Source organism: Phyllosticta citriasiana, assembly GCF_038021145.1.
Source record: "Phyllosticta citriasiana strain CBS 120426 chromosome Unknown IWZ02scaffold_10, whole genome shotgun sequence".
NCBI lineage: Eukaryota > Fungi > Ascomycota > Dothideomycetes > Botryosphaeriales > Phyllostictaceae > Phyllosticta > Phyllosticta citriasiana.
This window is the reverse complement of record NW_027117287.1, coordinates 1,059,527-1,085,432: the sequence shown is the minus strand read 5'-3', so window position 1 is coordinate 1,085,432 and position 25,906 is coordinate 1,059,527. Positions and strand designations below refer to the sequence as shown.

Sequence of the window (25,906 nt, the reverse complement as noted above, 5' to 3'; positions counted from 1 at the left end):
CATGAGCCAGTGAACGAATAAGCAATGAACGAGATGTGTGTAAACGGACTACCCACCAGACCTCGGCCGCCTGGTGAAGACTGGGAGGCCGGGTCAGGCTAGCTGCTGGTGGGGTAGGTAGGTGGGTCGGTGGATGGGAAGATGAAGAGGGAATGCAGATATTATTGAGTGCGTACATGACGGGGTAGAATAAGGGGGGGTGGGGGGGGGGGGGGGGGGGGGGGGTGATAGAAAAAGGAGGGGGAAAGGGGGAGAGAGCTCTTCCCACTGCCCGCACCCAACGCCAGAAAGTGCAAGAACCAAGGGCATCTCGCCATCTCGGCAAAAGAGCAGAAGCCAAACGGGTGCAAGCATTACAAATTAAAAATTAGAGTGACGGAGAGGAAAGAAAATCAAACCGAAAAATGAAGATTGAGGATCCTACGGAAGGCCAGTCGTTGTTGAAAGACCGACTCCTGGGAAGTGGCGTGAGTGGAGAGTAATGTGTCGAAGGAAGGGCGGTCATTTGGCATGTGCGTGGTGCTGAAAGAGGATGGTCTGTAGAGATCGGGCTGAGCGAGTCGGTAGTGACAGTGAGGGAGGAAAATGCTGTGGTGTTTCGGCCAGGGGGTACACAACAGCGCATACGCCGAAGAATAGAGGCAATATTCTGACGTCCACCAGGGCAGAGGAAACAAAACCAAGAAGTCTTTTGGCCTCTACTGTCGAGGCGCGTTTGCGCTGCGTCGAAGACAGCTGACTTGGTGCAGAATGAGACGCGAGTGATTCAGGCGCGTCATCCTGACAGGAGCAGTCAGGGCGCAGGGCTCCTTGAGAGCTTCCATCGCGAGCAGATCTTGGTCTGCAGCACTGGCAATGCCCAGTTCGGGGAGAGTGCTCGGCATCCCGAGGAAGTCGAATATGGTACGAAGCAGTTGGCCGATGAAGCATCTGCGCCGGTCGAGCCTTGCGCGCTCGAAGACCTGACGGCACGCTGGCGTCTCCCACAGCACCTCGGCGATGTGATGGTGCGTGCCGCGCATCCTCTGGAAGGCGTGAAGCTCCGACTGGATACGGACGACCTTCAGAGACCACGCAAGGACGATAGGCAGAATGACGGCCGCCATCTCGCCAGGTTTGGCTAAGCAAAGCTGTTGCGCTGCGTTGCAAAAGGCATGAGAGGCACCTAGGCTGACCGGAGGAACCGATGCCATTGGCGTCATTGCCAAATTCACGCCCTGGAGAACCATATTTCGCGCAAAGATATTGTAAGGGTGACCTCTGCCAAGAATAAGTCCGGTACACAGGCGTCTGAGCGCGTTGGTGAGCGTGGCCGTCATGGTTGGGTTTGCGTGGATAGAAAGGATGCCTTCGACCACGTGATTGATGCCTTCCACTCCCTGCCCGACCCACTCTATTGCCGACGTTCCAATTGTTGCTACTCCATCCATAATAATGAGCTGTGGATAGTTGATGTTCCGCACTAGCGTACAATATTGCTCCGCTGCTTTGTTGTACCCATAGGCGCGTGGGGTGTAAGGGGCGCCGCCACATGTCGTAGGGATACAGACGAAGAACAAAGGTGGTACATTTCCTGGCTCGTCGCGGTCGAGCTGTTTGCCTTTGCTGTTCGAAATCTCCACGTCCGTTGGCCTCATCAGAACTTCCATGTTTCCAGGGGTGGTCTCGAAGAGTTTGCTGTGTGCGTACAAGACGACCTTTGCCAGGTCGATGATGGCGTTGCGTCCAATAACAACCAAAGCGTCAGCATGAAATTTCCGTAGCTCTTGGACGATTTGGACCGCCTCAAACCAGTCGCCGGTACCCGACGCATACCAGGTCATATTTGGGATGGGTCCAAAGGCTCTTTGCAATTTGAGTGCGATAGTGGGGATGCTCATCGGACCTGGTTCAACAGGGGCTTCGGCCAGAATGAAAACTTTCTTTCGATTGCATCTTAAGACGACGTTGTGCACGCAGAGCTGATCAAAGGACAGGCCACCGGAGATGACAGGCTGGACCGGGAGGGGGAGTTGGGGAAAAGCAAGTCGTTTGGCTTCCCTGCGACCGTTCGGACCCAAGCAATTCCCGACGAGATTGGCGGTGTTCGGCTCGCCCATTTGGACGACCGATCAAAGAGTCGTTGATTGATTAGGAACGGGCGAGGTGTAAAAGTTGGAGTCGGAGGATGGAGCTTGGATGTGGCTCGCAATTTTCTTTCCTGTTCTTTAGCGGCCACGGTTCTACGGGCAGAGAAGGGAGAGAGGGAGAGAGGGAAACACTATGCAGGTCTATCGTGGGAGATTGGGCATTCTGAAAGTCCTTATAGCGACTGCACTGCCATGGTTCTGTTCTCTCAACATCTCAACTCAACCTTGGGTCGACCAACCAAGGGAGAGTTCTTTTCTGGTACTATGACAAGTACTTCTGCATCCTCCTCGTGCACACGTCGTATCCGAGTACCAGTAGCGTGTCGAGAACTCCTGGGCCGTGCTTTCCTCCTGACAGTGCCTGCCTCAAATGCTGCCAAGTCTCTTTCTTTGCTTCCTTCTTTGCTTTACCTTTCTCCTCGTCAGCCACATCCTTCGCACGAGACTCTGCGAGAGCATTTGCAGATTCTTCGATTGCTTGTCGCAGTGATTCTTTTGTCCAACCTTCCGGTTGAATTTGGAAAAAAGTCTTTTGCCACGCAGTCTTGACAGCTTCCAACTGTTCATGGGCTACTTCGGTCGACGAGTTTCCAATGGCCGCGTCCGAGAAAAAGTAGTCATGCTCCTCGATGAAGCCTTCCGTCTTGGTAAAATTTTTGTTGTCGATTCGGAGCACGTCAGAAACACGTGCCCGTAGACCTCCATCAGTGAGCAGGTGTTCGTCAACCTTGATCTTTCGGTCCTCTTCGATCAGAGTGACGAGTTCATCTACAACCTTTTCAAAGTAAGGATCGCCAGGGACCAAGTGCTTTTGTTGATGATGGTTTTGCAGGTAGCTCAGCTTGGCTTCCGTGACCACTACACTACCAGTTGTGAATTTCAGGGTAAACTGCGCCATGTCAGTGACTCTCTTGGGACGAGGAGTTCAAAGAATCGACAAACATTCTTGATCAGCTCTTCCATAGACATGACGTCGCTCCTGTTCCTGTGCGACCACCCAAGCAAAGCGACAAAGTTGTTCACTGCTTCAGGGAGGTATCGTCTATAGGCAGAGACATCAATATCCATATTGCGCTTGCTCAGCTTGTTGCCGTTAATGTCCACCAAGAGGCCCACGTGGGCAAAATTTGGCGGCTGCCACCCAAAAGCCTGATACATGGCGAGATGCTTTGGCGTCGATGGCAGCCACTCTGTACCGCGGATAACGTGGGTGATTTTCATGTGGTGATCGTCCACCACATTTGCGAGGTGGTATGTCGGGAGGCCATCCGATTTGAGCAAAATGGGGTCGTCATACGCATCATCTTTAGGGTTCGTTGCTGGCTTCAGGCCTTTGCCAACGGATCCGTACACTAGGTCGAAGAAGGGCGGATATCTGTCAGGGACCCGCAAGCGAACTACATGCTTCTCTCCTTGGCTCGCTCTGTCATCAGACTCTTCCTTTGGCACGTTTGCACACGTTCGGTCGTAGTCTGTTGGCAAGCCAAGCTTGGCTCGGTGCTCTGCCAACTCGGACAATCTTTGCGGAGTGCAGAAGCAGCGATAAGCATATCCAGAGTCGAGAAGCTTGTGAGCATGCTGTCGATAAAGTGCTGTCCTTTGAGATTGCTTGTAAGGGCCATATGGGCCACCAACCTCAGGACCTGGACTCGTGAGCATTTCGAATTCCGTATTGAACGATCTACTTACCCTCGTCCCACTCTAAGCCGGCCCATCTCAGATCATCAAATAATCTCTTCTCAGCATCGGGGACCGTTCTTTTCTTCTTCCGTCAGCCAATGGCTTCTGTTCTTGCAAAAGTAAGGGAATACCTGGTCAGTGTCTTCTATGCGCAGCAGAAATTGGCCACCAGTTCTTTTTGCGATGAGATAGTTGAACAACGCAGTCCTCAACGAGCCAAGATGCAAGTAACCAGTAGGCGAAGGGGCGAATCGCGTTCTTGCTGGGCCATCCGGAACTTCGGTTTTTCTAGGAGGCTTTTGGGGTCGTTGCGGAGGGGTGCTGCATGCTCGTCTGACTTCAAGGCGCCACCCAACAGATAGACATGATTTGCAAATGAATGGTGCCCGCAATGTGACGGTGCGCGGCATTGTACCCTGTGTCCGCTGAAAGAGATGTTCAAACAACTGCAGACCTCGAGTCGCGACGAATGGCACACTCCGCTCGGCAAAATCCCGGCCGCGGGCAAGTGCGTCACCTCGTGCTACTTGATCACTCGACGCGCCGGCGGCGGACCCACTCCCACCCATGTAGACATTAACACCATTCACCACCGCATGCGTCTCCTCGAATGTGACACCCCCAATTCCTTGCAGTCTCGTGTCGTGTCTTTCTCTTCATGTGTATCCAGAGCACACGCCCGCGCCGTCAGCTTAATCCGCACAACCCACCATGACGAGCTCCAGCAGCTGGCTCTCCGACTACACGTCCGCGCTGACAGCCCGTGACCGGCGCGAAAAGAGACAGGAAGCCCATATCACAGCCTGTCCGTCTTCTCCCATTCCTGCCAAGTCTACAGACAATAACAATTTTCCAGACACCAAAATCGCCGACCGCACAGCTCGTCTTGAAGCAGAGCGTCTCCAGGCTCCTGTTCCTTCAACCTCCTCCCAGCCAAGCGCTACACCCTCCAACAAACCGCACAAGCCGAGCCCCTCGCGATTCGGCCGCTCCAGTCCCGCCAGCGCGGCCGCTGCCGAAGAAGCTTCGCCCACCGACGCGGTAGCCCGATTGCGCGCCGACCTCGCGGCGACCCAGACGTCGCGGGCACAGCTGCAGACGCAAGTGTCGACGCTGACGACGGAGCTGGCCAGTGTGCGCAGCAGATACACGCAAAATACGAAGCGCGTCGAGGAGCTGCAGCGCGAGAAGGCGGTGCTGGAGCGCAAGCTGCGGGACCGCGAGGGCGAGCTGCGGGGCAAGAATCGGCTGGTTCAGGAGGTGCAGGATGAGCTGGTCAGCTCGAATCTGCAATTCAACATGGCGGAACAAAAGGCAGAGGAGCTAAGTAGGGAGAATCAGGAGTTAGTTGAGCGGTGGGTCAAGTACAAGGAAAAGGAGGCAGAGAGGATGAATGACTTGAGCAAGTGGGAATGAGGTCTTGCCACTGGACTGGAGTGACGTTCTGAAACTGCCATTACAACGATGTTCGAGCGCTAATTCGAAGGCTCGGAAACATATCATTAGAAGATACCCATTAATCTAAGCATTGACTTTTGATCTATGTGGGAAATGCGCAGGTCCATGCACCTGATATTGGTATGTGCAGGGCGTAGTGCATGCACGTACGCCTCAGATATGAGAGGGGATTGTTTCTCATGATGCCTCCCTCATTGCCGCTCAAACCACCCAAAACCTCTGTCCAACCGGAACCGACCCGTTACCGTAAGAGGTCTATCCTCTGGCCACTGTAGCCTCCAACGCCGTGACATGCAAGAGGATGCCATTCTTTACCGCAAGATTCGCATCCTTTTTCCCCTGAGACTCCTCTACTCCCCGGGAAATCATGGAACAATTTACTGCGTTTGACACTGGACGCCTTCGGGCATCTCGTCATCATCGTCTTCCCACGCAACTTCATCCCTTGGGTCATCCGAGTTGGCGCCAAACTCCTCGATATCAGCGTCAAACTCAACTTCGACCTCTTCCACGTCACTGGCTTGAATCTCTGGCTTGGGTCCCGGGAGCACATTGCGGATACTCTGGACAACAGTCTCATCCTTGATCCAGCCATCCTCGGGGAACTCGATTTTGACCGTGAGGAACAAGCCGCCTCTGTCGTCGGTCCTCTTGATTGGCATACCCTCTCCGGGAACCTTGAGCACTTGGCCAGGGCGCAGAACCTTGCCGCGAGGCTGCTTGACATTCAACAAAATGCCACGGCCGTCGAGATGGGTCAGAACGACGCGGTTGAAGCCCGTCAGTGCCTCCGCCAGGGTGATTTGAAGCTCGGCCTGAAGATCGGCGCCTGCGCGACGGAATACGGGGTGGTCCTTTTCGACGATTTCGAAGATGATGTCGCCGGGCTCCTGGTCTGGCGATTGGTCGGCTTCGCCCGCGAGGACAATCTTCTCGCCTTCGCGGGCTCCGCGAGGCACGTAGAGCTCGAGAATATTCTTCTTCTCAACGACGCGCTTGCCCTTGCACTTTTTGCACTTTTCCTTGTCCTTGTAGACCTTACCGAAGCCATCACAGTTGCCGCAGATGGTGACACTTGGAATGAGCAGCCCGCCACCCATTTGAACCGTCTGCTTCTGACCTAGAGGGTAATGAGCGCTGGTAAGGAGTGTTGGGAAGCGATACAAACCTTTACCACCACAGACGCTGCAGTCGTGCGGCTTGGTCTTGTCCTTGCCTCCGCTTCCGTTGCAAGTCTCGCAAATCACGTTTTTTGTGCTTGCAAACCGCGTGGTCTTGCCCTTGTATAGCTCCTCAAGCGTAACCTCGTACTCTTGTTCCTCATTTTTGCCTTTTCTGGGGCGTTTCGGTGGTCCTCCCATACCTCCCATGCCCGGCATGCTGCCCATTCCGCCCATACCATCCATGCCGCCAAACACTTGTGCCAGAATATCGTCCAAGTCGGGTCCGGCGCCTCCGCCAGCACCTGAGCTGGGATCGAAGGCGGCCATGCCATGTGTGTCGTATAAATGGCGCTTTTCTTCATCGTAGAGGATTTCATATGCTTGAGAAACGGCTTTGAAGCGGACTTCAGCTTCTTCGCGCTCGGCTTCAGGGACCTTGTCGGGGTGGGAGGAGAGGGCAGCCTAGGTTGAGGAAGCGTCAGAAGGAATTTTGAATGGCGCCAACAAGATCTGGACTGTCGACATAGTCATGATGCTTCGTACCTTGTGGTAGGCTTTCTTAACCTCGGCCTGGGAGGCTTCTTGCGAGATACCAAGGACCTCTTTGAATGTTAGCGATTCAACACGGCTCGTGAAGCTTTTGCTGAGAATTTACCGTAGAGGTCGATGTCGCCCGAGTCGCTCACTGCGCAAGGTTAGCTCGTGTGTTCCGCAGCTGCGCATGTTGTGCGCGCAAATAGTCACTCAAGCTCACTTTTTGGCGGCGGAGATCTGAAGAAAATTAAGTTGTGTTGACGTCAAGTGCAGTGCGGGCGGATGGTGGAAAGAACCTAAGCGGCGGATAGGATGGCAGCGCGAAGGCAGGCTAAAAAGATAGAGATGGCAGGCTTGCTGAGTACCTATGTACAGGTGTCGGAGAAGAAATCGAGAAATTTTTATCGACAAAGCTCAAGCGCATACTGCTTCGCAAACTTGAGCGGGACGGCAGGCATGGATCTCAGATGAATGATGCAGCTCCCGGCACCATTTCTCCGACCACCGAGGAGTCACGACTGCTCACCTACCTAGGCTCATCGCAGAACCCTGCTCCTTTTGCAGCATTTTAGTGACCGACGGGTATAGCTATAAATGTCCTTCATGCAGCATTCGCATCAACAAAGTGATCTGCTGCTGTGCTGCGTGTCTACAAAAACATGCGGGCAAATGGTTGGCCAAAATAGGCAGTTCCTAGATAGAAGACAGGCATTTTGCAGCCGAATTTCAGCCGATTTCCTACAACCAAACTTCCAGTGCCATTACCACACGCGATCAGCTTCGCGCCTGCTCACCCTCCAGGTCACGCCAATCGGTCATGGCAAGCAAAAGAGCAGCAGGCCCTGTGATGGGCCTGGCGAGCTCCACAACTCGCAATGGCCTGTCTTATAGCCCCGTCACCGTACGTCCCAGACAATTCCGCGACCTCGACACTTTCAGCAACAGCATCAGCTAACCGCTAATCCGCAGTCCACACCCTCGATGACACGATCAATTTCCACCGACACCAGACTATCCGACATTCCCCTCGCCAATCCCAACCTCAATACCCTCCCGATACCCAAGCATCTGCGCCAGCCCAATGCCTACGTCACCCTCTACCGCTTCCCGACCATGGAGCCCAAGAAATTCATGGCCTACCCGTCCTCTCACCTTCTCGTCCCTCTGCGAAAGGACATTTTGCACCGAGCCGTCGTCTACGAAGGCGACAAGACGCGCCAAGGTACGGCCAACACCAAGTGGCGCGACGAAATCAACGGTAGCGGAAGGAAGCTGCGTCCACAAAAAGGCATGGGCGCTGCGCGTCTGGGTGACCGGGGCAGTCCGATGCTCAAGGGTGGTGGTGTCGCTTTTGGTCCCAAGCCGCGCGACTTTGCGACGGGCTTGAACAGGAAAGTCTACGACTTGGCCTGGCGCATGGCTCTATCGTTTCGCTATCGCCGCGGCGAGCTGATTGTCGTCGAGGACAATGCCGAGCTGCGGAACAGAAACCCAAACTACGTGCGCGAGGTGTTTGAGAAGAACAAGTGGGGCAATGCCGATGGCAGGACTATGGTCGTGACCACCAAGAGGCGGCCGATGCTCTTTGACGCCCTGGCCGTGGCGGGCGAGACGGGTCGCGCGAAGATTTGGGATGACGTCGATGTCAAGAACGTGCTGAGCTTGGGCAGGCTAATCTTCGAGAAGAGCGCGTTGGACAAGATTCTGGAGGAGCACCAGTCGGATATCCGCCCGCCGGGAACGGTTCCCCGTGGGGTATTCCGGGAAGGGACGCCGCCAAAGTCAATGTTCCCGACTGACAATTCCGACACATACCATTTTGTTCCATCTCAGGACAGGGAATGGTCGAGGGGTCAAGAAGACCAGCGAGACTCCATCTTGACGCAGTGAATGGTTGAGGGATGAAGAAGTATAACACAAGGTACCACCTTTTAAGTCGAGAAGCCATAGCAAAATTTCTTCAAATCCAAGTAGAGGGTTGATCCAATCCTCGAGATACTTACTCTTCTGAACTCCTTGCGGCTCCCAGCATCCGACGTCCGTGAAACAGAAGCGGTCCTGGGTCGGTTCAGCAGATCGTTGCAAACGAGAGACTGTCGAGCTCATCAATGTGGAGGTGATTAATTACACATTCTCAACGTCGATGAGGCAAAGGCAATGGTCATGCTGATAGACTCCTTCTTCCACACGCCGTCGGATCCCCCCTGAATAGCTTAGTCACGTGGGAGTGAGATTTGGATGGAGTATGAGAAAAACGCCTGGCTTTTGCGATGGCGTGCGGCATCGGAGTGGGTACTTGATCTTACTTCAGGATCACGGATATCACTCCCGACTTGCACTTGAGATGTTGCGAAGGTGTAGTTTTGATTCTATCTGCTGGCGAGCTTTTTCAGGAGCTTCATCTCATGCCTTGAGCCCACGCCCACGACTCTTTCTGCAGATCAGTTCGTAAAAGGTTCCCGATTTCCCTGCGACACGAACAAGTGAGCGACTCTAAGTAGATCATGGGTGTATGACTCCAGATTAGTTGACTGAAGGCTTCCGAACCAAGTGCATCTCTTCGCGTTTGATCGCATCGATCATTCGATGAAGCCTCTCCGTGTGCTCATCTCGGTCGTGTTCGTTCGGAGCAAAGAAACCAGTGCGAGTGCTGCGCAACCTTCCAAAGTCGCCGCAGCCAAAACCCATCGCCTTTCCCAGATCTTTTGTTCTTTCGAAGAGCGGCCACAGGTCGCGGACAAGGCGATTGTCGATGTATCGCGAGCGCTCTTTCCGAAAAAGCATGGGACGTGCAGATGTGCGGGCCTCGAAACCGAGCAAGTGGTCGACGTGGACAGTCTCGATCCTGGGTAGGAGCAACATGGCATGATACAACCATGTTCTGGAGGAGCTGTGGCAAGCGACTGGGAAAGAATAACGCGGTGCCAGAGGGGCGCAAGCGCAGCGGGAGTGCCCTTCCAATTCAACCATGCGAACGAAGCGCATGTTTCGGCGCATCCCAAGGACAAAGTTTTTGATAGCTCCCGGTGGATTGATGTAGTTGGAAAGACAACGGCTGTCGTGGAAGTAGAAGATCGCCCTGTTGTGAAGCAACTTGACGTACTCAGCGAGAAGAGACGGACTGAAGAGTGCCAGCGCCAGGGGCGAAGTCTGTGGCTTGGTCAAGGGAAACCGCCGTTTAAGAAGCGCAGCGAACTTCTTGTTTTCCAATTCCGATTTCCACATGCCGTTGCAACGTTCGGTGCGCCTGAAAACCACATATTGATCCGGCTCGATCAGATATTCGGCAATTTGGCAAATAAGTTCGTTTGGAAGCGAAGACGCCATGCCTCTCAAATCTGCAAGATCGATGGACGGAAATGATTGTATCAGGAACTCTGCCAGCTTTAAGGGATGGAGTAGGCGAGAAAGTGAATGAATTTGCCTTGACTAAACAATCACTCGGACTGTTCTGGATAGTTTTGGAAAACCCTCAAAGCAAACAGCTGCGTCCATTTGGGGCTGGAAAGCAATGTTGATCAATCAAGGCAAGTTGGAGGTTCAACCTTGCCTTTCGATACCTTCTACCCGTGGTCCTACTTGGTGCTCAATCGTATGAACATGCCAATTCGCGCAAGCATGAGACATAAACAAGTCAGGCTGGATGGATACCGATGTTAGTGTGTGTTTAGCTTATGAAGCCAACAACAAGGGAAGAGATGCATTTGTCACTTGCATTGTAATTGAAGTTGGACTCCCGTGAAGAGAGCGTTTTGATTGTTTGAGCCATGGTCTATTTGAAGGAAATGAGATACAAAGTGTCATGAAAGGTCCACGCGGAAAATTACATGCGCTTCCTCATCTCCTGAACCGTTCAGGTAGCGGAGTCTTCCTCTGGCTGTCCAACCGGATCCCTCGTCAACAAGTCCAATTCTTTCTCCCTGACATAATCAACAGCACCCCAAAACTTCCTAGGAATATCGCAATGTTCTCCTGACGCGACATTCTGGGTGGAGCATGGTTCAGATTCGAGGTCTTTCCTTGTCCATTGACCAAATTCGCCAAAGTCAAAGAAGAGAAATCTGTGCTTGTCGAAGGCTTCCTCAGCAAGCCTCCAAACTTTGCTGAGAAGGCATCTGAAATGACCTTGCTTGTGGGAGGGGAATGAGTGGTTGCAGTATGGTGGGCGTAAATCTCCGTATTTGTCCCCCCTCAGGTTGTTGTGAACCTTCTTGACCTCGGGCATGAGGTGCATACATTGGTCCAAGCACTCGATGCTGGCATAGCACAAGCGACCACATGGAGTCCAAGGCGTGCACTTGAAGCAGGAACCCCGCCGGTTGTCTCTTTGCCCCCTGATCCAACCCCACCATCGCGCAAGGCGGCTAAAACGAATGCTTCTATGCAATGCGAGCTTTGACGGCGTAAGGTCTTTACGGCACATGTATTGACAGAGATCGCCGCTTCCGTAGAACTGAAACACTGCCTAGTTGTGGAGCACTTTGGCGTATTCAGCGAGAAGAAATGGGCTAAAGAGCGCTAAGGCGAGGGCAGAGGGTCGTGGCTGTTTGAACTGTTTCAACCACCTCTTGCGATTTTTGAAAAAGTCCCCCACTTCTTTGGGCCGTTCCGCAGGCCCATAGGGTCGAAACCATTCGGAGTCCCATATAAGAGGATCGTGGCGTAAAACAGCATGTTGTTGCGGATCCATTAGGTAGTTCGCAACGATGTTGATAATTTCGATTTGCAAAGTGGATGACATGCTTCAAAGCAGGATTTGCCTTTGAACAGGTGTTGTTGGGCGGCGACTTCCAGCTTTAAGAAAGGAGGGGTAGTTAGCAACCAATTGTCTTTGTTGCCCAACCATTATGAAATCTAGAAGAGCAAGGCGTGAATTGGCACAAGGAGATGTTTGAAAAGCAGCGTCTAGCAGCTTTGATAACGTCTTGGAAAGTTGGAGTTGACTCGCCCAGGCTCTTGGTCAGACTAGCGGTAATATTTTCCCTTTTGTGCAGGCCAGGCTCGACAGGGTAGCACTCTGTTGCCAAGGCCAGGCCACGTTCTTTCCACTTGGCTGCAGCTGTGAAGCTCTCCTGTTTGCCGCCGACATAAACTCGGGTTGTATCAATCTCATTGTAGCCCTGGGATTGGAAGTGATCGAGACATTCGGTTTAGGCTTCCAGAGAGGTCAGGCGGGCACCGGAGGACTCATCAGGAGCGCACCATGATCAGATAAGAGACACGGCAGGCGACTGACATCTGCGTGTTGGTGCTTACCCAATGGTCATCAGGCCCAGAATCACACGTGGCTTGGGCCGCTGGACGACCAAGGGCATCTTGAATCCGCAATGTCGTCAGAGGGGAGGTCGGTCGAGCGTTGCCGGGCAAAGCGGACAGAGAGGAAGGCAGAGGATTGAAGGAAGGAGAAATTTTGTTGTTGACATGGTGAGGTATTGGTAGTATATGGCGCTATCGGTTAGGCGGGCGGGCCGTGCGGGGGTGGGGGACGCTGCGGTGCGGTGGAGACGGGGAGGGAGGCGAGCAGGAGTGGAGACGTCTCTCTCATCATCGAAGGGAGAGATGGATGATGATGGTGGTGGTGGTGTTGTTGTAGCAAGAGACACGGCACACGGCTGCGGTGAGGTGTCGGGTCGCCGGCTACGCATCCAGCCAGGGACCAAAGGCACAATTCCCTTCCCTCGTGATGGCGTTTCAGAAGCACCCGCCCACCCACGCTCCCCGACCGCCAAGCACGGAAAGGCCAAAGTTGCAGGTGCACACACACACTGCCTCGAGGCTAACGGTAACGGCTCTTTACTCTGTCACTCGCGGCCAAACTCCACAAACACCGCATGGATGCATAACCCACCCGCCCAGTCCGCGAGTAATAAATTTCCTCTTCGGGAACCTTCTCTCCTTCATCCACATCACCGCGATCCAGAATCTTCCGCCTCGTCCGACCCCCTCAGCTCTCCTGTCGTCCTGTCCTCCCACCATTCGTCGAGAACAACGTCACCATTCGTCAATATACCGCCCCCCGCGACCAGCGACTCCGCCGCTCCCAACATTGCCCAACACGGCCCCGCCATCGAGTTGCAAGATCAGGAGGTCGAGGCTGCCGAGACTGTTAGCGAGCTCGCTTTTGAAGATTGGGAACTCGGAGCAGGCAGCCAAAACGGCGACCCCAGGACCAGTACCGACCCAGACATGCCTTCGGACCTCAGGCCGTCGTACCATCGACACTCAGAGGGTCGCTCCCATCAGCCCTTGCTCGGCCACAAGAGGGACGACCGCGGTAGCTATGATTCCCAATCGCGACCCATGCTAAATGGCCGACGGAGGACATTTCACGAGAGGGATCCCGATGTCGAAGCCGCAAATGCCACCCGGAAGAGATACATGTACGCCGGAGGCTTCTTGCTGCTTAGTCTGGTCAGCTTTGCGATCCAGACGGAGACGGCTGTCTACATCCAACACAACCTTGGCTGGAACAAGGCGTACATGATGCTGTGAGTCGCGGACCCTTGATTTTCTCTTTCGGTCCTGGACCGCCGTTAAGTCATGGTTACTAACATTTCTCCCTTGCAGATATCTGACCCACGGTTCATGGTCACTTTTATGGCCTGTTCAACTGTTGATTCTGCGCGTTCAAAAGTGGAGCATGCCATGGCCGGCATTTTGGCGCCGCCATGTGCAGATACTGCGGACGACGGCGCAAATGGTAGAACACAAGACGCTTCATCCCAATTCTCGCCAGGCAGCAAAGTCGCCGGTGCCGTACATGATCAAAATGACAGCTTTTGTGACTTGTGCCTTGACCATTGCCGGTGGCTCCTGGTACGTCGCAGTAGACTTGACGACGGCCAGCGACCTGACCGCCATCTACAACTGCTCCGCCTTCTTCGCCTATGCTTTCAGCATTCCATTGCTTCATGAGAAGGTGCGGTGGTCCAAGGTCTTTGCCGTCGGAGTCGCAATTGCTGGCGTTTTGGTCGTGGCCTACGGCGACACAACTCCGGCTAAGCATGGAGGCAAGTCAGGGGGCGGCACCGGTGGTGACAAGGCTCCGCCAGAGACCAATGAAGCCAGCAACCGCGCGCTTGGAAACCTCGTCATTGGCGTCGGCAGCGTGCTCTACGGTTTCTACGAGGTTTTGTACAAGAAAGTGGCGTGTCCGCCGGACGGATGCTCCCCGGGGCGTGGCATGATTTTTGCCAACACCTTTGGTAGTCTTATTGGGTCCTTCACCTTGCTGGTCCTGTGGATTCCGATTCCAATCCTTCACTTTACTGGACTCGAGACGTTCGAATTGCCCCGGGGAGAGCAGGCGTGGATGATGGGGATCTCTGTGTTGGCCAATGCTAGTAAGTTTGCTCGTCAACGGATTAAACAAACACTCGCTGACTTTCTGATAGCCTTTTCTGGATCTTTCTTGGTTTTGATCTCCCTCACTTCGCCAGTCTTGTCGTCAGTCGCCGCACTGCTTACCATCTTCATCGTCGCCATTATCGATCAACTCCTGCCTCCGCCCCTCAACTCGCCCCTCTCTGCTGCGGCTGTGCTGGGTGGCTGCCTCATCATTGGCGCTTTCCTCATGCTCAGCTGGGCGACGTATCGTGAGATGGACGAGGAGAGGCGGAAGAAGTTAGAGGAGGATGTGAGCGACTCTGATGTCGAGAGTAGGCTCGGCGACTGATGACGGCATATACGAACATTCAACATTTTCGTTTCTACAAGTAGGGAGGCTTTGATCTTGGAGAAACACGCTTGTGGATCTCTGATGTGCGTTTGTCTAACGAATGGCGTTGACTACAAGGAAGAATCGCATGTCACCAGCCGGCCTGTTACGCTCGGCAGTGGTTTCGGAGTTGGGACTTTATAAGCATAGACTTTAGATAGCAGGGAAAGCGGATACGATGAAGTATCCGCGACTTTTACCCGCTCAGCGTTGGAATTGAGGAGAATTTTCTGTTGCACATTCACTGAGCTCGACCTCAGTCATCACCGACGGCCGTCGCACAGCCTCACTTCCCCGGATGAAGTAAATGCCGAAGTTCAGCCCAGCCACGGCCGCGACAACCAACGTCAACCCCCCGGCGCCCCGCTAGGCACAACAGCTACCACGTCCATCACCAACTTCCGTGCTCCTTTGAGTCGCGCTCGCCATCTACACCCTTTCTCAGCTCGTCTTTGGTCTGTTCTTCAATTACCATGGCGGAGGCACCCATTGGTACGTCACAGCTCCCCCAAGCTCCTGAGCTCCACTGACGCATCCCCGACTTCAGTCCTCGATGGCGGGACTGGGTTCCTCAAGGCCGGTTACGCCGGACAGGTGCGTCCGCCACTTCGATCGCCCTCCAAATCACTTGGTCAAGCCATTCTGACGATTGACGCGCCTGCGTAGAACTTCCCCGACCACCAGTACCCCTCCATCGTTGGCCGCCCTATCCTCCGTTCCGAAGAGCGCGATGCGGGCGATATTGTTGTGAAGGACATTATGTGTGGTGATGAAGCTGCGGCCGCGCGGTCACTGCTACAAATCACGTATCCTGTATGGTATCCCCCAGCGGCATTGGTCCCCTGAGCTCCGGGTTCACTCAGCCGCAAGGCAGACGCGTGCTGACTTGGTATCGCATGGCATAGATGGAGAATGGTATCATCAAGCGTTGGGACGACATGCAACACCTCTGGGACTACACTTTTTTCGAGAAGATGAAGGTGGATACGACTGGCCGCAAGATCCTGTTGACCGAGCCGCCCATGAATCCCCTGAAGAATCGCGAGCAAATGGCTGAAGTCATGTTTGAGCGCTACAACTTTGGCGGAGTCTACGTGGCCATCCAGGCTGTGCTCGCCCTTTATGCGCAGGGTCTATCGTCAGGTGTTGTTGTAGACTCGGGTGATGGTGTCACCCACATCGTCCCGGTATACGAGAGCACCGTGCTCAACCACCTTACGCGGCGTTTGGACGTGGCTGGACGTGACGTCACAAGGAACCTGATTGCGCTGCTCTTGAGGAGAGGATACGCTTTGAACCGTACTGCCGACTTCGAGACTGTCCGCCAAATCAAGGAGAAGCTCTGCTATGTCTCCTACGACCTCGAGCTGGACCAACGCCTCAGCGAGGACACAACGGTCCTGGTAGAGTCATATACCCTGCCCGACGGCAGAGTCATCAGGGTTGGCAGCGAGCGGTTTGAAGCTCCTGAATGCCTGTTTCAGCCGCATTTGGTGGATGTCGAGCAGCCTGGCATGGCCGAATTCCTTTTCAACACCATCCAGGCCGCCGATGTAGACGTCCGTTCAGATCTCTACAAGGCAATTGTACTCAGTGGTGGAAGCAGCATGTATCCTGGTCTGCCAAGCAGACTGGAGAAGGAATTGAAGCAGTTGTGGTTGACAAGAGTTCTCAACGGCAACCCGGAGAGGCTCAACGTGAGTATTGTCCGCTGTAAACATGACGTGTGGCGGTGCACTGACAAATCAAACAGAAGTTCAAAGTGCGCATCGAGGACCCGCCGAGGAGAAGACACATGGTTTTCATTGGTGGAGCCGTCTTGGCCAACATTGTAAGATTGGCCCGTATTGGTCGTGTAATTTTCGATACTGACTGGGATAGATGTCGGACAAAGAGAGCATGTGGGTTAGCAAGGCTGAGTGGGAGGAGCAGGGCGCGCGTGCATTGGAGAAGCTGGGCGGAAGATGATGTCAAGACAGGGCAGGCGAGACTCGCAGCACGAATTCATGAGGCCGGAGGCGCAAAAGTCGAGGCCGGCATCGAAATCAAAGTATCGAACAGTCCCCCAAACAGGTCGCGTCCAGCGTAAGTGCAGCAGAATCAAGAGATGTCAGGCCTAAAACTCGAGACCTTGGCCTAGCATGTGCAGCGGTTCATGTGGACGATGCATCGAAAGGATGTCGAAGTTTTCACAAGGCATCCTAAACCCGATGAGTCTAGACAGCGATCTCTTCAGGGCAAGCGTTTGATCAAAGGCATGCGTGACAATGGTGGTGGGACGCGGCTAAGGAAGACCCTGTGCCTGGAGCCGAATGCCCCGCCGCCATGGTTGTTGACATTCTGGAACCAAACGAGCGCAAAAGTGACAATGGTTTTTTGCTTCTCCACTCAATCGCAACATAGGCATCCAGCTCGTTTCTGATAGAACTCGACCCTGTCGACCAGAATTGTAGCAGCCACCGCAGCAATGGCGCAACAAGTGCCAGCCATGCCCTTGTAGCATACCCGGTGCGCCATGAATACAGCCATGACAGGATCGAGATCAACACCACCATCACAACCATCTGACTTTTGGATTGACCGCGCCGGAGCCTCTGAACGACGAAGCCGACCCTCCTCGACGACCCAGGGCCTCCTATAATCAGCTCGCCCATGCACACCGTCTATCCCGACATAGCCTACAGTGTCCGCTGTACACCCTGGCACATGCCACGACCCTGACGCTTGAGACGAGACGGAGCTCCCTGTCTGCCCCTCATTGCAGCTTCAGCCGCTCGGCACCGCCAAACGAAGCCTCAAGACGGACTTGAGCACACAGGCCACCCGCCTAAGACTTGACCCTACCCGTCGAGCGCCGCACCCAATTGCAGAGCTGCCCCTCCACACGCGACAAGACCCTCTTTTGCCCTGCGATTTTGGGACGGGGGTACGTACCGCTGTCCACGGTACAAGCAGCGAGACGACCAAGTCCACCACCAAGCCTATGCCGCTCTTGGAAAGGCAACGGTCGGCATCCCAGGCGATGCGCCTAGATCTAAATCGGACGTAAACACACAGGACCCCATCCGTTAATCCGGTACCTTCTCTGCCCTGGCCGCAGTGCCGGTCGCGTGTGGAGCGCTAGACGAGGGCGTCGAGCACCGATAGAGTAATCGAGGGTGTTTCGAGTCGTCTCACAGGCTCGTATCTTCACACGCCGTGATGATGATAATGATGATCAGAAACGATATTGGCCTTGTGGCCTCATCAGGTCGTATTTCTCCCTCTGTCTGTACCGCTATAGCGGCGTCGACGGGCGACCCGGCTGACAGGGCAGGGCATCGCGTCTTCCCTGCTCCTTGGACGCTGATGATGCCTGCTCGCTCCAGCACCACTTTCAGCCCACGCTCGCTCGTTGGCTGTAGGCCGTCGTCCGCCGAGCACGCAAAGCAGCATCGAGCTCCGCGGCGCCTCATGGGTCGAGCGGCGTGGATGTGCTGTACTGTAAGTAGTAAAGCAGCATCGGAAGGTACGTAGCTACGTCACTCGTTGGCTCGACAGACTTTCAGGCGCGCTGCTCTTGCTGCTCTTGTGCTGCCCTGCAATGCCACACAGCGCAGCCCACGCGGGGCATGCGAACTGCTTGCTCGTTGGCTTGGCTGAGGTGTGGGCGGCGTGTGCATTTGTCTTTAAAGTACGCCTGTAATCTGCATGGCAGCCATTGGGATGAATTGGAGCGCGGTACGTACTTAGCCGCAGTCAAGAGGACGACGTTCGTGGTTGAGGGCGTCGAAGTATGGCGGGGTGGTGGGCGAGAAGATTGAATGGCGTACAATCGGTGTTTGAGATGAGGTCAATTGGTGTCCTGGACTCGACCTGAGGCATTGGCTTGTGAATAAGCTGTGATGAAGACGATTGACCAAGACTACTGATTCGGCCACAAGTGCAGCCCAAGACACCATGCGCGCGTGAACTGTGCGGCAAAGCGAACGGGGTACCTATTGCATTGTTCCCATTGTTGAGAAGATGCGGAACGGAATGCAAAGGACGGCCGTGTGACCGCATTGGCAACGGCTTGCACGAGCAACGCGGACGAAGCCGTTGGGATTCTTTTTCGTGGTGGACATGGCGCCAGCCACAGCTGCAAAACTTACGCCAATCGGTTGTTTCCATGATCTCGCTGCTCACATTACACAAGGCACCTCAACGTCAGTGGTCTTCTGGACCTGTCCATCACATTCTGACAACATGCATTCCGCTATTTTACCCGACGCAACTTGTGCCAGCTCGTCCCTTTCTGCGTTCAATCCCAGCAGCCATTGACGAATCAAAGGCCGGCTGCCGGTTGCCAGCATGCCCCGCACTCTCACGAGTCTGTCTCTTCCAAGCACGCGGTTTTGACTGCTGCCGACCTGTCACGGCAAGGGGGACTGGAACGACTGAACCTTTTCGCTCTCTGCTCGAGCTTCGCGTGTCAGGAATCGGACCACGGCACAAGTGGGGTGCGTCGTCGTCAGTTGAGTCGTTAGAGCGGCGAGCAGTTGCTGACAGACGCAGCGCGGCAAGCGAACGACACACGGACGACGACAAGGACGACGACAACTGCTCGGTTGCTGTTGTGCTTTTTCTCGATTCGCGATTCGGGCTTCGGCGCTAGCACACCACCACACTGGCGCTGTTTTTTTTTTTTTTTTTTTTTTTTTCCTTTTCTCTGCTGGCCCTGCTCTCTCTTCGCCGTGCCAACTGGCAAACACGGCCGCTGAGCAGGCGAAAGCGGCGGCCGGCGCTTCTCCTATCGCCGCTCTGCATGCTAACCGCGCCGCGCCGTCCCAAAAACTCGTACGTGCGGCTTTGCTGGTCCGCCCTCGAGAATCGAAAGAGAAACCCACCTCTGCGGTTCGCTCGCTCGGCGGCGTGTCCGGCGCCAATAGCCGTTGCTGATCTATGGGGCTGCCGCTCTGGCGCCGCCGCCGCCGCGCCGCCGTTGCTGGGCTGGCACTGACTGCCTCTTGTCGTTCCAGGAATAATATCACCGCCGGCGTCCTTGGCGAACACCCAAGGTGGGGGACAGAACGTGGTGGGTGACGTCGTCTTGGAGGCGAGCAGTCACTTTTTTTCTTTGATTTCAATTGCGTCATTCTGTCATTTTTTGTTTCTCTCTTTCAAAACGCCACTCGGAGCAGTCGTTTTGTTCTTCCTCCACAAGGCTGAATTCTCAGGGTCCAGCGGTCGTGTATACGAACACGGGTCTCACGGCTGCCCTGCGTGCGTACGTGCTTGGATGCTGGCCGCCGTGGCTTGAGCGCAAGGAGTTGGCAAAGCGATGAGACAATGGATCAGAGCGGCGCCGTTGCGACATTGCGATTAGGGAGAGAGCTTGACTCGAAAAACACGGCAGATCATTCCCCGTGCAACAGAACGACAAGACGGCGCTGACTTGTGACGAACAGGGCTGGCCTTGGGGTGGCAGGACAAAACCAGGAGCTCGAGACAAAAAATTCCCATTGCCGATGTTGACCGGCATTTGGCACCTCATCGCCGCCATGACGGACCATGGGAATGGCGGCGGCCAGCACTGTCACCCCGTGGCGTGCTGGCTACTCGTGCTGATCTCATTATCGAGGTCACGGCGTGGGCATAAAACAGCAGGAGAAAAAAAGGGCGTCACACAGCGGCCATCGACAAGATCTGCGCTTTCGACTTGCTGTAGAGAGTACACCGGGAGCCTCAGCACACTTTAGCCTTTGCTGATCCCCCTAAGTAGCTGGACAACAACTCAGCGACAAGCATCGCAGTCAGCAACGCCAGGCTTCTCGCATCACCAACACCAACACCGCCATTTGCCTCCCCATCTATCATCATTCTGACGTCCTTTAGCAACAAAGACGACGACGACGACGACGACCAAGGGGACATGGATACATGCTCCACATTTCTGCCCTACCCGGGGAGCCTCCACGCCCAACCAAATCCGCGGAATACCCAATCGAGCACATCTGTAACGACGACGCCTACTAGCTCGTTGCCCAATCGGGCAACCGAGCCTCCTCGCGGCTGTTTTCCCGCAACGTCGCCACATGGTTCCATCCCTTCCTCCTCCAACCCCCTCTTCCCTCTCTCCCCGCAGAAGACCGGTTGTATCACAGGGACCCCCTTATCCACGGCCGCGTTTACCCTCGTCTGGCCGTGCTTCCCCGCTTCGAGGGGCTGCTGTGGCTGGCGCTGGGCTGACCGGGCCCTGCATGATCTTGGCTGAGCGCATCGAGGCTCCGCGAACCCTGCCAAGCTAGCTACTGCTGCTGCTGTGGTGCTGGGAAACAGAGCCCTCTATGTGACACGAGCGACGAACCGGTCAAACGGGCTTTGCTCGCTGCTAGGTTCTCCCTCGTCTCACTCACCGCAAACGCTTCAGCCCCGGGCTGCGCGTCTATGTATGGGTTCTCGATAGTTAGTCGACCTGTCCGTCCATTGCACAACGCCGCCATTTGCGGTGGCTTACAGCTTCCAAAGTCGCACAAGGGCTAGCTTGTGTGCGACCCTCTGCCCTATGAACCGGCGACAGATGACGCAAGCGCATGAATGATTTACATACGCGGTGCCCAACCAACCACCGCGGAACGCGCCGCTAGATCAGGATAATCAGCAGCAGCAGCAGCCCAACCGACATTGACGCTAACCTGCAAACCTGTCTTTTCTCTTTTTTGCCTCTTCTCGGCCTCGCCGGTGAACCTCGCCTCGACTGAATTGATCTGCCGTCAATGTTTTCTAGCGCCGCCGCTATTGCTGCGGAATGACATCTTTGCCAGTGTGCAAAAAGCCGCGCTTCTTTGCATTCGTTCGGTGCTTGATGCCTGCCTGGGTGGGCGATGTGATGACGAATCGTCCCTTGCAGACGTCCCTGTCGAAGGTACCTAGGTACGTACATACGTACCTGCTAATGGATTCGGGACTCGGAAGCTCCGTTTGCGACGACGGAAGACACGAGGCTGCTGCGGACCGAACGGAAAGCATAACTGACGCGTCGTGTTGTCCGAGAGAGCCGTCCGTGGTCTCTCGTTCGTGGCTGGCTGACTGGATGGATGGGTGGATGGCCGGGCCGGGTGGCACCGAACATTAGAGTAACTTTGGAAATTATTTGATAAGTAGGGTACATACACAGACCGACCGGCCTGTTTTTTATAGAGGTGCAAAATGCGGACGAAAGAAGGAAAAGAGAAGAGGGGGGTTTGCGGGCAAAGCAGAGAGAAGCGGTACGTAGATGCCGAAGTACATATACCTCTACACACAAACGACACGCACCACGCACCCAAAAATATCACAATGCCGCACCTGCACCTCAATTCCCTCCCACCACCACCACCGATTCTCTAAACGCTCCATCCATCCATCCATCCATCCATCCATCCATCCAGTCAGTCTAGACACGGCCATCGCTCGCCGCCCTTAGCTACCCTACACACCTACACACCTACCTAGCGTCGTCCCCTCCCTCCACCACACCTATTCCTCCCCCCCCCCCCTCCTCTTCCTCCTCCCCACACCCTCAGCACGCGCGACAAGAAAACCCAGACAGGGAACATCCCAGCCACACCACCACCACCACCACCACCACCACCACCCTCTCATGGATTTTTCGTGTGCGCTGAGTGAGGGGTTGGGGTTAGGTGTGGACGCCGCAATGCAGGGCAACATTTCTCGTGTCTTTACTTGTACAAGTCTATTTGCCACTGTGAAATTGAGGGAGTGTGTGGGTTGGTGGATGGGTGGATGGATTCACATGGAGTTGATGTTGTGGTGATTGTGGTGATTATGGTGGTGGTGGTGGTGGTGGTGGCGGTCCATGCAGTAAGTAGTAGGCTGTGAGAGGTGGGCAGGCGAACCTGATGCAGGTACGTACCTTTATTTTTTGTAAGACGGCGCGCGCTCCCACCACCACCACCACCACCACCACCACCACTAGCCTTTCCATTCCGTCTCTCCGTCTGCGGACGAAGGCCGCGTCCACACCACCATCACCACCACCTCCTCCTCCTCCTCGTCATCACACGCAAGAGCTGGAGGGGGGAAAATAAAAAGAAAAGAAAAAAAAGCTTCGTTATTCCCGGCGCCAATGCACGCCGCGTTGAATCGACGTCGTGGAGCAAGCACGCGACACGACTTTTGACAACCCAAGCTGGCGAGCGGCACGGCACGGCACGGCACGGCACGGCATCAATCCAACCATCCAACCATCCATCTATTCGTCCATCCTCTTTTCTCTCTTCTCTACCTCTCTTTCCCTTTCAGCGCAGCGCAGAGGAATTTCTCGGAACAACGAGCATGAGAGCCGTGAGTTGATTGGCAAAACCACCTACCTACCTACCTACCTACCTACGTACCCACAGTGCCCATGCCTGTTTGTGTCAGTGGTAAAGGCAGTGAGGTGTGAGGTGTGTGTTTAGTCAGGCACTCATCGCCTTCAAACCAAACAATTTGCCTCGTCGCGGCACGCACCAGGAAGGAGTGCCATCGCGGAAATGACCTACCGTGCCTTCCTTTCTGCCTCGAGAACGGTCTCAAGACGCGAGAAAAGTCTAGGCCGTTTGGTTTCTTCGGCCGATTGATTCCTAGTGACGGACGGATTAGGCTGTCTGGGTGAGACTGGTCGCCGGTTGTGTAGGCAGGCAAGCAGGCAGGCAGGCAGGCAGACAGGACGAGACGAGACGAGATGAGAGGTGGTGCATGAATGTGGTGGGGAAAAATAGAAATGTGGATGGATGGAGGGGAGAGGAAAAGAGTCATGAAGAGACACAAATGGTGTGTGCTAGAAGGTGGGGCAGACGGGGCGGCGGCGGCGACGGCGGCGACGACGGCGAGTATGCCATGCGCATGATGTATGTACAAGTACTTACTGAACCCGCCAGAAAAAGGCCATGTACTATGGTTGGTGTTATTACCAGATAAACAGAGCACTGTACACCGGCAAGGGACAGGGTCGTCGGCTTCTCCTCTCCCCACCTCCGAGCGAGCAAATCTCCATAGACGACTTCATCCACATCACGAGAGCAAGAGCCCAAAGCCGAATAAAATAGCGGTGGTAAGGCATCTCCTCATCTGCCGTAGGTACGGTAGACAGGACGACAGCGACGGGCCTGACGTGAAAAAGAGGTTGGTTGGCAGCCGCCTTGCCGAGCTCCGTGAGTAGGCACCTTGTATCCACTCACGATGCCAACCTAACCAAGCAGCCCGAAGCAATGAGGAGCCAAGGCCAGGCCGGACGACTTTGGGTCGTCGAAGTGGATTGCGGACGGACGACCAAGAATCAGAAAAGAGGCAGTGTTTCATGTGGGGGCGCCAAAAGAGGAACACGATGAGCGGTAAGGTGTGCCAAGGTGGGCAGGGTAAGGTGAGGTAGTCGAGGTGAGGTAGGGGAGAGCATATCTACCAACTGACGCGGCAGGCGTGTCAGGCGGTCCAGGTTTACGTCGTCGTTCGTGGGGTGCGTGGTGCGCTTCACCGGTTTGCGGGCGAGGAGCGGCGGTTCCTGAGTCGAGCGGCGGGTCAGGAACTCGCGGTACTTGTTGGTGGGACAGAGGTAGGTAGAGAGAGAGAGAGAGAGAGAGAGAGAGAGAGAATGGGTTGGCTGGCTGTGGTAGTGGTGGCCGTCGGCGAATTGTCCGTCGGCCGGATATGCATGTGTGTATGTATGTACGCATGCATGCAGATGATGCAATTGTAGAGAGCGAGGAAAGGAGAGCAAACGGAGCGGTGGAGCGAGGCAGAATGAGCGGATAGGTTGACGTCTTAGAGAAACCGTGGGCCTTGCAGATACAAAGCAGCTTTGCGATCGAGCGCCAGCGATCATACGTGGAGAGGTAGTAGAGGGCACATACACGTCTCTCTCACTGTCTGCATGGCCACTCTTCTTTGGCCTGGCTGGTTGGCAAACGGAGCAGAAAGCGTCAGATGCGACGAGTAGCATATCTCATATCCAACCAGCCAGCCACAAGGCGAAGAAGACGACGACAACAATTGCGACGCAGTCAGACAGACGAGAAGAAAAAAAAAAAAAAAAAAAAAAACCCCACATCGCTTCGCCTCCCTTCGACAATCGTTTGTAAACACTCACTCAACCACCACATGCCGCAGCAAAACGCAATCCTCGTCTCAACCACTCACTCCATCCAGTCAGCCGGTGCCCTTGCATTACACAAGAGCAGCGCATCCATCACACGGTCGTGTGCAACTGCTGCCGTCCCGGCGTCCACATGGGCGGGAGGCCGGTTGTCCGCTGTCTGTTCGGTCTGTCGGATGAGCCGATGCGCGCGGTTGCTGGAAGGTGGAGCAAGGTAGTCTGCCGCTGTCGCTGCACCACAACAGACGGGTACGGGGTCATCCGCAGCGGGCCTGAGGAGACGAGTGCATGTGCATCAGGGCGAAGCAGCCAGCCTCTCAGACAACAACAACAACACCAAGAGGTCAGGAAGGAAGAGAGCGATTGGGACGGAGAGCAGCAGCAGTCAGTCAGTCAGTCAATCAGTCAGTCAGTCACAGAAAGAGGATGCAAATTGGGCGATCCTGCGTAATTTGCTGCTGCTGCGTTGTGACCTGTTGGATTGGGTTGGGTTGGGATGTCAGTCACTTATTGCGACTTGCTGCGATGCGCGTGCTCTGCACATCCATCGCATCAGGCCCTGCTGTCTGGTCGGTCATACTGTCTGTACCTATCCATATTGTTCCGCAAGAGACTGGATGCTGCTGCTGCCAGCCAGCCCATGCTCGCTTGAGCCATCCCTGTCGCTGAACGCCCGTCCATAACCTGCACGAGACAATTTTCTCGGCTGCCCAGCCGAAAACCGCTTGGTTTGCGCCGCTGCACTCGATCGATCTCCATCTTTACCACCGGCTTTGTTGCCACAACACCGCAAAAAATTTGGCACCTGCTACCTTGGCGAACGTCATGCCTCACATGGGTCACGGGCTCACGTGGGAACATACGTAGTAGTGTTTGCTTGAGATGTTCGTTATCCATTTGAACTACCTGAAAGGCTTTGTATGCCTATGCCGCAGCCACCGAAGGCGCGCATTTCTTGTTGAAATCCTGGTCAACACCATCGTAATGAAGCTATCCAAGAAGTCTCCTCTGCAGCCGTAGCCAGAGTGCGTGAATAACGCCTATGACACGAAACCCCGAAAGAAAAAAAAAAAAAAAAAAAAAGAAAATCCCACTTTCCAGCACTTGGTACAGGGGGAATCAAACACTAAGG

The 25,906-nt window shown here is 54.8% G+C and overlaps 10 protein-coding genes across 10 annotated transcripts; 4 read left to right on the top strand and 6 right to left on the bottom strand.

Moving 5' to 3' along the window:
• Positions 1-534: 534 nt before the first annotated feature.
• On the bottom strand, positions 535-2,245 carry IWZ02DRAFT_42276 (uncharacterized protein). The gene has a single exon (XM_066765862.1). The coding sequence runs from the start codon at positions 2,097-2,099 to the stop codon at positions 699-701; it is 1,401 nt and encodes a 466-aa protein (XP_066620931.1). The 5' UTR covers positions 2,100-2,245; the 3' UTR covers positions 535-698.
• On the bottom strand, positions 2,246-4,285 carry IWZ02DRAFT_42279 (glutamyl-tRNA synthetase-like protein). Its single transcript, XM_066765864.1, has 4 exons — positions 3,941-4,285; positions 3,819-3,891; positions 3,072-3,772; positions 2,246-3,018 (listed from the first exon to the last, which is right to left on the bottom strand). The coding sequence occupies exons 1-4, from the start codon at positions 4,217-4,219 to the stop codon at positions 2,392-2,394; spliced, it is 1,680 nt and encodes a 559-aa protein (XP_066620930.1). The 5' UTR covers positions 4,220-4,285; the 3' UTR covers positions 2,246-2,391.
• A 92-nt stretch (positions 4,286-4,377) lies between these two features.
• Positions 4,378-5,352, top strand: IWZ02DRAFT_423553 (autophagy-related protein 16). The gene is made up of 2 exons (XM_066765874.1): positions 4,378-4,614; positions 4,666-5,352. Exons 1-2 carry the CDS (start codon positions 4,521-4,523, stop codon positions 5,223-5,225), a joined length of 654 nt encoding a protein of 217 aa, XP_066620929.1. The 5' UTR covers positions 4,378-4,520; the 3' UTR covers positions 5,226-5,352.
• Positions 5,353-7,446, bottom strand: IWZ02DRAFT_423550 (uncharacterized protein). Its single transcript, XM_066765873.1, has 5 exons — positions 7,185-7,446; positions 7,086-7,115; positions 6,974-7,032; positions 6,436-6,892; positions 5,353-6,387 (listed from the first exon to the last, which is right to left on the bottom strand). Coding segments are annotated over exons 1-5 (1,290 nt in total). The 5' UTR covers positions 7,186-7,446; the 3' UTR covers positions 5,353-5,644.
• A 223-nt stretch (positions 7,447-7,669) lies between these two features.
• On the top strand, positions 7,670-8,854 carry IWZ02DRAFT_501116 (mitochondrial 54S ribosomal protein uL4m; the record flags this gene model as incomplete). The annotated part of the gene is made up of 3 exons (XM_066770271.1): positions 7,670-7,865; positions 7,934-8,719; positions 8,798-8,854. The coding sequence occupies exons 1-3, from the start codon at positions 7,782-7,784 to the stop codon at positions 8,852-8,854; spliced, it is 927 nt and encodes a 308-aa protein (XP_066620927.1). The 5' UTR covers positions 7,670-7,781.
• Positions 8,855-9,487: 633 nt separating this feature from the next.
• Positions 9,488-10,291, bottom strand: IWZ02DRAFT_492538 (uncharacterized protein; the record flags this gene model as incomplete). The annotated part of the gene is made up of 1 exon (XM_066769858.1): positions 9,488-10,291. The coding sequence occupies one exon, from the start codon at positions 10,289-10,291 to the stop codon at positions 9,488-9,490; it is 804 nt and encodes a 267-aa protein (XP_066620926.1).
• Positions 10,292-13,150: 2,859 nt separating this feature from the next.
• IWZ02DRAFT_381425 (uncharacterized protein) lies at positions 13,151-14,639 on the top strand (the record flags this gene model as incomplete). The annotated part of the gene is made up of 3 exons (XM_066765169.1): positions 13,151-13,452; positions 13,532-14,307; positions 14,359-14,639. 3 exons carry the CDS (start codon positions 13,151-13,153, stop codon positions 14,637-14,639), a joined length of 1,359 nt encoding a protein of 452 aa, XP_066620925.1.
• A 321-nt stretch (positions 14,640-14,960) lies between these two features.
• IWZ02DRAFT_42141 (actin family) lies at positions 14,961-16,790 on the top strand. Its single transcript, XM_066765846.1, has 6 exons — positions 14,961-15,173; positions 15,229-15,275; positions 15,348-15,494; positions 15,587-16,378; positions 16,435-16,512; positions 16,563-16,790. The coding sequence occupies exons 1-6, from the start codon at positions 15,155-15,157 to the stop codon at positions 16,647-16,649; spliced, it is 1,170 nt and encodes a 389-aa protein (XP_066620924.1). The 5' UTR covers positions 14,961-15,154; the 3' UTR covers positions 16,650-16,790.
• A 2,032-nt stretch (positions 16,791-18,822) lies between these two features.
• IWZ02DRAFT_42045 (uncharacterized protein) lies at positions 18,823-20,186 on the bottom strand. Its single transcript, XM_066765831.1, has one exon. The coding sequence runs from the start codon at positions 19,796-19,798 to the stop codon at positions 19,076-19,078; it is 723 nt and encodes a 240-aa protein (XP_066620923.1). The 5' UTR covers positions 19,799-20,186; the 3' UTR covers positions 18,823-19,075.
• Positions 20,187-23,672: 3,486 nt separating this feature from the next.
• IWZ02DRAFT_42011 (uncharacterized protein) lies at positions 23,673-24,707 on the bottom strand. The gene is made up of 2 exons (XM_066765827.1): positions 23,849-24,707; positions 23,673-23,791 (listed from the first exon to the last, which is right to left on the bottom strand). The coding sequence occupies exon 1, from the start codon at positions 24,619-24,621 to the stop codon at positions 23,962-23,964; it is 660 nt and encodes a 219-aa protein (XP_066620922.1). The 5' UTR covers positions 24,622-24,707; the 3' UTR covers positions 23,673-23,791; positions 23,849-23,961.
• Between the last annotated feature and the right edge of the window lie 1,199 nt (positions 24,708-25,906).